This window comes from Atta cephalotes (genome assembly GCF_000143395.1).
Source record: "Atta cephalotes unplaced genomic scaffold scaffold00021, whole genome shotgun sequence".
Lineage (NCBI taxonomy): Eukaryota > Metazoa > Arthropoda > Insecta > Hymenoptera > Formicidae > Atta > Atta cephalotes.
The window spans coordinates 2,129,221-2,139,465 of NW_012130085.1; the positions used below are offsets into that span (position 1 = coordinate 2,129,221).

The 10,245-nt window shown below is 34.9% G+C and overlaps 1 protein-coding gene across 1 annotated transcript in view; it reads right to left on the minus strand.

Annotated features, from left to right (window-relative positions):
- The window catches only part of LOC105619447 (discoidin domain-containing receptor 2-like), an 80,668-nt gene extending 71,070 nt beyond the window's left edge, over positions 1-9,598 (minus strand). Inside the window, exon 1 of the mRNA XM_012200965.1 lies at positions 9,572-9,598. Coding sequence (XP_012056355.1) covers positions 9,572-9,598 — 27 coding nt within the window. The remainder of the gene's footprint in view (positions 1-9,571) is intronic.
- Positions 9,599-10,245: the final 647 nt, after the last annotated feature.

The following is a 10,245-nucleotide window of genomic DNA, read 5'->3' on the forward strand; positions in this document are numbered from 1 at the left end:
CTACTACTACTATACACACACACACACACACACACACACACACACACATATATATATATATATATATATATATATATATACATACTGGTGTTCTCGCATTCAATTTCATGAAGAAGACGGTATTTATTTGACGTCCGTTCGCAATTGTGAATGAGATTATGATAAAGATAAAAGGGATATAGAAATTGAGAATTTCCACAACAGTGCTGATTGTCATAAATGCATGCGTACAATTAAATAGAGCGGATTGTTTTACAATACAATGCGTAAGTCATTTGCTCTGAATCACGGTTGATTTATCGAAATTTCTATTTATCGTTATCTGCCCGGTTACACATCGATAATAATCGTTTTCTCCTCTCTTCACGTTTATTCGTGGTCTGTATTTTCTATTTATCTCAATTCATGATAAAATTCAAATCAAATGTGATTCAATTTCTGAGATAAAATAAGCTGAATTCCGTTAATTTTAGATATTAATATTTTATTATTATAGTATTTTATTATTAATATCTAATAACAATACAAATTTTTTTATTCTAATTTTCGAATTCTGTTTTATTGAAAATATTTGAAAATTCAAAAATATAAATTATTTCAGAGGTTTTGTAATAAGATCGTTTTTGTTATTTCATTATTTCAAGAAGTGACTTTTGGTGTAATAGGTACAATATTGACGATGTTACAGTACTTCTGCCCGTTAATTGCATCATCAATGTTTCGAACGAACCATCAGATGTTCCGTAAGTTGGACGTAAAAATAAAAGAAAGAGGCGTACCGGGAGTCGTAAAAATTCTCTTACGTGTCTTCTTCGAACCTGAAGGATTCATAGCGTAGAAATATAAGACTGCCCGTTGTTAAACCAAGAAACGTAAACGTACGTTCAGAATGCATTACTTAGAGAAAGTATTTAATCAAAAACCTCTCATGGAAAGAGATTTTTGTGAAAGTGATAATGTTACGTAACGAATTTGCTAGGAATACTGGAAAATTTTGCGATTATAATTCACGGTTTATTGTCTCGCAATAATTAATTTGGATCATTAAACATCTATATGATTAAAACAGCTTATTGCAACTTTTACAATTTAAGGAAGACAACTAAAAATATGATAATACCATCAATTTTAGTTTAAACTAATTAAAATTAACAATATTATAATAGTCATTTTTTTCAGAAAATAAATTATTCTATCTATATAAAAAATATAATACTCGATATTATAAATATAACACCGAACTTTTTATAGTTAAACTATAAGATGTAAAATAAAATATAACAATATTGGAACTATTAATAACACTAGATCCTCACTATAAATATTCCTATATCTCACTATAAGTTCGAAGGATTTAATTGAAAAAACAATATAGATTCGATGTGGCATACCGATGAGCTTTTTCCTAAAATAGATGGAGAGTGCGATCTTAATAGGAAGCCAATAGTCTCCTCAGTGCAATTTACGGCAGCCAACCGACAAGCCATCCTATAGTATAAGACTTTAAAGTGGTCTTCTCGAGAAATGTACGAGAGGTAAGAGAGCTTGGCCCACGGGCCGACCAGAAGCATTACGCCGCCTCATCAGTCGAAAGATGCATTAGCATTGCTAATGACCCGCGATCGTTACCGCCACACGCCGCAGCTACTATCCACGCTGCTTTGCGCGCAACGTGTTTGTTATTTGGAAGTGGGCCACGGTGAACTAGAGAGAGAAACAAGACTTCTAAAGAGGGTGAGAGAAATGAAAGGCCAGCGTTCCTGTTACCAGCAATAATTTTCGTATGACAATATCTTGCAACGTCACATAGATATGCATCCAGTGTTTCATTTGACTAAAACACTAACGAATACATCATTCAGCTCGGCCAACTATAGAACAGAATTTCCCGTTGCCTTTTACGCGAAATTCCCATGGCTATTAACAAATTGATGCGTCAACCATTCCCGTTCTCTCTCGTTTTTGTGGATTTCAAGCGCTTCTTGCGAAATATCTTCCGTAATTCTGTAAAATGCCCGCGCGTAATCCATTCAATTAAGGTTATTGTTTTATCATGATAAATACGATAGAAAATTTACAGTGAAATGAGCGATTCCCAGTTATTAATCGTGAAGAAATATACCGCGTACGTTTGCAAATTTGATATAATGTGTACGTACAGTAAATATTGAATCACAGAGATATTACAGAGCTGAATTACTTACGATCAATAAAACCATTTTGTAATTTGCACATCCCTTTGTACGCGTTCTCATTTATAATTTTTCGCGATGATGAAATCGATCGTTATTTCGAACACGTTTACGAACGTATGCATATTGTATCCCACAACAGCAACAGTCTGATTTCACTTGGAAAACCTGGAATTTTCCAGCCGCAATAAAATATTGCGCCGATCACCTTCTATCTCTTCTTTAAAGGCATATTTATATTCAGGGCGCGCACGAGTCTGCTTGCTTTCTTCTATTATCTTCCAGCGTGCCCAGCTTTAGAACCCCCTCGTCTCACCTCTGGATAGCTGGTAAAAAGTAATTAAATTTTCCCGTGATGTGGTGATTTTGATGATAATTGTTATTATATTTTTTAAAAGATAGTGAAGAGCAACGAAAACGAATAAAATAGTACAGGCCGCACGCATTGCGCGACATTTTACGACCGTTTCGAGGCTAATCCCCGCGCTAATTAGACATGAAATGAGCAAGTTACGTCACCCAGCGAAAGACAAAAACACCCGTTATGCGAGCGACACAGGCTATTCTAGAAACAAATGCTCCACACGTATTACAGAAATCCAGCTTTGAAAATATGTCACTGGTAGGTGATGATAGGCATGCTTTCAGAGATAAAAGATTAGAAGATATGAGCAGATACTCGTTGAATATTTGTTTTTTTCTTTTATCATTATATACTACTTTGTTCTCAAGAGAATAGCTTCAAAGAGATGATAATAGCAGATTATATAATGAAATAGCTTCACCGCATGATAATAATATAGTGAAAGATATCAATCTTCAAATTAATACAAATGTTAATTTGAAAATTGATATCTTTCACTATATTATTATACATTCGATATACAATCTAAGTAGACTTAATGAAAAAAAAATATAATTGTAGCTTCTCATTCTTTGTATTTATTATCGCGCGAGATACGATCATTTTTACTCGAGTTAATGTGCGTTCTAAAAATGTATATATATTTTACTTTCTATATATTTTGAACACAATTTATCTTAAACTTTAATTTCACGCTTTTTCTCACATTGTACCAATTAATCGTTATCGAAAATTGAGATTAAGCAAATTTTATCATTTAAGAAAATTATCTTTGTTATCTTTGTTGTAAAAGTATTCTTGCAGATCAAAATAGTTTCACAATGTAATTAGAATTATAAAAATAAAAAATATCCATTTTGAAATTAGTATTTGTATTATCATTCGATAATTTAGCGGACACAATAAAAACAAGTAATTGTAGTTGCTTATTTACTTTTACTTACTGATATGAAATACAATAATGTTATATTTGCGTTTGAACATGTTCTATAAATTATATTTATATAATGTGTGTTTTTTATATGTATACTTTCTACACTATAAATAATTAAATTTTCACGCTTCCTTTACATTGCATCATCCAATCTATTATCTGTTATTTAAGATAAAATAAATTTATCAGTTAAGAAAATGTCGTTTTCGCATTGTGAAAGTATTCTTACAGATCGAACTCTAACCTTATATGTATCCTCGGAAACGGGTTCACAGGAGACTTGGTCCTCACGGTTCATTCGCTTGATCGAGCTTTACAGATAACGTGAAGGACTATCATGGACTGCATCTGCAGTGAGTGCACATAGACATGCTCTACCATCGCGGGTTACACCGTGCCGATGTGAGAAGAAACGACGCATATTCGCGCATTCGATCACACACTTACACACATACACATACAGAGGCATTATTCTACCTATCTTTCGAGCTTGCGGGCATTGTTATCGAATATGCCGGGAATGCTGCTGCCGAATATGCCATCAGCCAAATGATCCGTGAAAATTCCAGCTGGCCTGTCCGATTTTACACGGGTGCAAACTTTTTCCTTTTTCTGTACGCGCAACGATCGAACGGACAGCACCATCGTGGAAAGAACGGGGGATGGATAGGGGTGAGATGGTACCATACGAGTTGGGAATGTCGAGCCATCGATATTAAAACGTTCCCGAATCACTGTAACATTCGAGAGTGGTGCGCGGAATCGTGCTGTGTTATTATTTCGAGCCAGGGAAGATAACCAATCTTGAACGCAAAAGCTCATAATGAACGCATCGAGGAATTTTATGAACGATATGCTGCTCGCAAGCAGATCTCTAAGTTTACATGGGATTAGACTTGCGTTAGTTGATTTATTGCGATTTTACAAACGTGCTAAAAAAAGATTTTGCAACTATTTTGCAACTAATGATATTTTGTTGCTGGAAAATATACAACAATAAAAAGCTAATTTTTTTTAATGAAAACGACCAAGCGTGCGATAGCTCAAAATTTGTTTAATTGTCGCATTTAATTTAATTTGCGACTTGATCTTAAAGAAGCGTCTGTATTTGATTTTACAATCAATAAGCTTTATTGTATATAATTTAATTAAAAAGTGAATATATAATTCCGAGGCAAAATTATATCACTTAAAAGGCTTCTCTGATTTCAATTACCTCAATCTATTCTGAATTTCTTGAAACTATAAGCTTCATTAAAATTTTCCAATTAAAAGTAACAGTTAAATTAAGATACTTTGTATTTTTTGATTAAAATAATCTGAATTAATATTCCAACGCAATTGCTTTGTGCGCCATCCGTTCTGAGAACTTTTCCGCCATTTGTTTTTTCCAACAACAATGTAATATTAAACTAAATGTGATATGTCAATTATATATCGTGTTTATAACATAAATTTAAATCATTCTAATACTTATATATAAAATATCTGCCGCCTAATAATAAAAAAATATTTGATAAATGTTAACGATATGTATAAAGTCATCATCCAAATTTAGTAGTAGTTACATTATGAATTATTAGCTTCTATCTTCTCTCATGGTCTCCATCTTTACTATGATTTTCCATTAATTTAAGATTTTCTCTTCTTTTTTTTGCCTTTCATAAAAGCTACTGTATGCATGTTAGCTACAATGACACCGATCGAAGATCTTTTTTCACAGTCTGGCATCAAGAGCGATAACTGAGATAAAGTGATACTGGCATATACATTTATAATACCGCAGCATCACCTTATCTCGTCGCCCTTGCTTAAGGCGAGCAAATAGGAGGGAAAGTCAGGACACATCCGGGTCGATCCCATGGGACGCCTTCGAGGAGTCAAACTCAATCTGCAAATGGTACAATCTCATTTTCGACGCTTCGACGGCGTTTGATCACTCTCCTTTAAAGCTGATCCATAATGTGCCTCGTATATTTCTCTTTACGATCAAAATAATGTAAGACGATGTGTTTCATTGTCGTGTTAAACACTCACTTCAGATGAATATTATTCACAGCTCGGGGATAAAGGTAGGTCGTGAGAGGATCATATAAGTTATATGACGACAATCAACATTTGAATTTTCTCTTGAGATAATTAAAACGTTTTCGACCACTAAAATACAGTATTATTTCGTAACATTCTTCACATACGAGATAAGAATTGTTATTACAGAGAATAGAATGGTTAGTGTATATTTTCATATATGATTTCTACGTATAATCGGATAGAATTGAGGATTATATTGATTCTTTTTGTTTAATATTGGTAATTTTTTATATTTTGCCAATCTCAGCCGTGAATGATTCAAATATTATAAATTGCGTAAGTAGTAATAATTTAATCAATTCTTCAATTTTATCGCAAGGAAGAATAAGGGAATATTAATATCCACAACAATTTAGAAACTTTTCTACAAAACCTACGGCATCGTCCAGAATAACGATGAAAATTGTCTGGACGATCATATTTCAGCGCCGACAGCCCGCACAATTCGCCGTCGACTCGACCGGAAACTATCTCGGGCGAATATTTGTCTCGCGGGTCATGTTAAGCGACCCAACGTTTTTTGTCGAGCTGCACTGACAGAATTCGGCGTTGTCAACGAATCTAAAACTTCGAGTCATGTAGTGAATGTATCGATATCCAGCGTGGCGCTCGGCGATCGTTAGAGAGAGAGAGTTTCGTGATTTTTCGAAACAACGAGAACTGAAAAGTTCCTCTAACAGTGGCAGTGCATGTACAGATATGAAAAATCGAGTTGCTAACGAATAAACGTACCTATATTTTTATATTTTGACCAGCATTGTTTTAACAAATGTCATCATATATGTACATCTGATCAATACCTCTTAATAACTATTATCGGAAAATAAATATACGGAAATAAAAATACGTTTTCTCGCGATATTGAAACGTGTATTCCAGAAATTACATTTTCGAAAAAAAATTGTATGTGCAACTAATCTATTTATGATATAAGTGTATTGTATTAATCAAATACAATGTTTTTGAAAGATATGTTTTTTTTTAAGCCGTTTCTGTTGTTATGTCATACGATTCTTTTTTAGCAACACGAAATGATACATTTTTAACGAATAACAATTTCAAAGTTATCAAATTTGTAGCTGCAAAAGCTTAAAGTCTATGACAAGCACGATGTTTCTCTTGCATTTTGATAAATTATTAGAAATTTTGCGTTCTTTATTGTGCTTGTATGTTAGTAATTTACTAAAACGCAAATAATCCAGCAGGAAAACAAGCATCATGTGTCGTAAATCTTGTTCCGAAGAAGAAAGTTGCGCAGAATGTATGAATTGTATCTATTTGTAAGGATATTTTCAGGAAATCGTGAGGATTTCTTAGCATCATGTTATTGCTAGATAGAGTTCAGTTTCAATAAAATGTAGTTTTTCTTTAATACACGATTGATCATTCGTATATTTCTATTTTTAAATACTAAAAACACACTAGGTTAAATAATGATTTCTATTTTCTATTTCTCTTTCCTTTTTTTAATACAATTTTACAAATATTTTCTAAAAACGTTAAAGTATATGTAAGAATCATTTAATAATTATTACATACGTGTAAAAAGTGATGAAAAATAACCCCAGATATATGAACAACTTACGTATGCAAAGAATCAGAAAATCATCGTGTGTACTAATTTTTATATGGGATTTTACACTGAGTCAGGCTGGCTGCCATAGTTCAAGTGCAGTACCGCACAGTACTCGCACAATATTGGCAAACTACTGGTCCAGTATTGGCTAAGTATTGGATGATAACTTGAACCCAGTATACTGGCAGATACTGGCTCAGTTATTTTAGCTAATAATTTGTCAGTGATGGCCCAGTACTGATTGACAGACCTTTGCGGTCATTTGACAGTCGTTGACTAAGTGTTGGTTTCGTTATAATTGCTGGCGATTCTATATATGAGAAGAGTTAATATCACAATTAATGGTACTGAATGTTAAAAATATAAATTTTTTTATATCATGGTGAAAAGTACGAATTGCTTCATCTAGTGCAGAATATTTCGCATGATCTTTTAACTACCTTTTCCCTCAGAGAAAAATAAATAAGCATGTTATACGTAGCAAGCGATCGGAAAATGTGCATTTGTGCGCCGATGTTCGTGAAAGTTGATAGGAAAATTTGAATATACTTGTCGAATCAAGCGCGCCCGTGAAAATTTGAAAGGTGAGTCACGCCCGCATCAATGACGATTTCATGGGCGAATCTCCGCAATCGTTAACGGAGAATTCATTTCGGTTGCTCACGATTTCCTGATAGTATGAGGAATAGAGAAAGATAGGAAGCCCCGATATGTCAACGTCGTTGATATTCGATGAATCGGGAACTGAAAATCGCGCTAGTGTACATGCACGCATACTGAAGTATCGTATGCACATAAATGCATATATCTACGCGTAGATATATGTGTAGATATTATGTGTGACGGTGCAGGTGTTCATGCATGTGGCGTGTTTGTGTGTGCAGCTAAATATAGGGAGCAACGTTCACACGCTCGACACGGAACGCGGAAGCGACGAAATAGATTTTCGTTATCGCCACGTTCTCTCCGATTCGCATACGACAGAATAATATCTCTCTGAGGCAGATCGACTGCCGAACTTCTCCATGGGAATTCGATATCGTGATACAGCCTTGTGCACTGATATTTTAAAAGACGCGAGATGTTAGATATTTTCATGTGATCATCAGAAGCATCCTATAGAGAAGTTGGCAAAAAGATCTTTGGGTTAACTTTTTCACGAGGAGGAGTTTGTTTGAATCGTGTAAAATGTGAACTTCGAGAATTGCGCGGTATAATATACTCCATTATGTGAAAGAAAAGAATCGAAATATAGCACCTTCATTACAAACAGATAAATTAATAAGACATAATCTTTGTAGCGATTTAGTTGTATTTTAACGACTATTAATACAACGAAGACAAAGACTTCTTACAAAGGATTGTTATCGCTTTTATCGCGAGGGACAGTTTGTCTTTCATCTTTATTTCATCTGTTTTAAATCATTCTATGAGAGGAAAATCTTTGTCATTAAGAAATGGATTACATCAATGAGATTAAACGATCCGCGAATAACAAAATTACGAGAAGACAGACTTCTTGAATCTGAGTCGAGATAATTCAATACTTGTTAAAAGTTTCAGTTTGATAAATATTATTTATCTAAATGTCACAAATATCTAACGTAAAAAAATACAATTTACACAATAATAGATATCGTATTATGTAAAAAAATTTCTATTAATTATTATTTATCCCATTTAACTAAATAAGTGTATATGTACAATATAAATGTATATGTTAATTATCAAAAAGAAATATTATTGTATTTTGATATCTAATTTTATGAAAATTTAAACGAGCAATGTTTGTTTTCTATGCAATCTCTTCTTTAAACATGCTTACGATTGACTTTTGAATCATGCCCTAGAATTCATCCACGGTATACATCCTCACATCAAAGAATCTGTTTTGCGCGTGTTGCACGTAAATACAGCGTGTCGTGCGGAATGTTTGTTTCGTTTATCAAAAGAATTCTATTGTTTTTGGCCCGGGTCCCAGAAGAACGGTCTACCGGAACTAGATATCAGCGCCGTAAGACAGATCGGTCGCTGCTCAGGGTATCCTCGAAACCTTCCGAAGATTTATACCACGAAAGTACATCGTCACGCGAACGCGAGGCCTAAGCCATGAAACGCGCAGCGCATTTCCGGTGGTGCGATACGACGCAGCCAAGTGCCTGTTCCATCAGACGACGACGACGAACTCGCGAGAAAAAACGGGCGAGATACTAGGGGAAGAGACGGTGTTACATAAATCACTGAAACGAGAGAGCTACCGGAGGCATGAGGTTTTCGAATCGTAACAAAGTGGAAGATAGCCAGGCTCGAAGGCTAGGAGAATATGGCTACCATTTTTCCTCGGCTTCGACTGCTGAAAGCACACGTAACGGCGTAGGACAGTTTATGTCTGCGTGATTCTGGCCTCCTCTTACCCTAGCTAAAGATCCCTCATCCTCCATCCCCTATTGCTTTTTCGCGCGTCGAAGATTTCGGCTTGTCATGCCTGGAGTCTTCGTACTCCCTTTTTCGTTTTTTCCCGCCGTATTTCTCATTCTCTCACATTCCGTTCCATGTTTTCTCACCGTCTCTTACATCAAGCTGCCACCTTGTATGCCTCCTTTTCGTGCCAACTCAAAAGGGATACGAATGGCCATCGACACTACGTACATGAAAACGAAAAACTTTTTCGTTGCACGTACTGGCACGCCCGTCCACTTTTCTGTCCGGGCCTTTATCGATCGTGCCTCTTTGTGCGTGGACGCGCTTTCTCGCACTGTCCTGTGACTTCCTTCATCCTTTTGCATTTTGTATACTCCCTGCTCCTCCATTGTCTGTTCTCGAGTTGTTATTTACGCGGACGTTGTCATGTACACTTATCACGACTACGTAAAGCGAATATTAAAAGCTAAAAAGAATGTGACTTAATATGATAAGCTTCAGCATTCCAAGTTAATTACGTATAAGTAAGAATGCAAAATCGTAAAATAAATTGAATGATATACGTTTTATTTAACTGAGCGACTGAGATATTATTATACAAAGGAATGAAACGTCGCGCAAAACTAATTGACTTGCGAAAAGCATTACGTCCGGCTAATAAATGTAA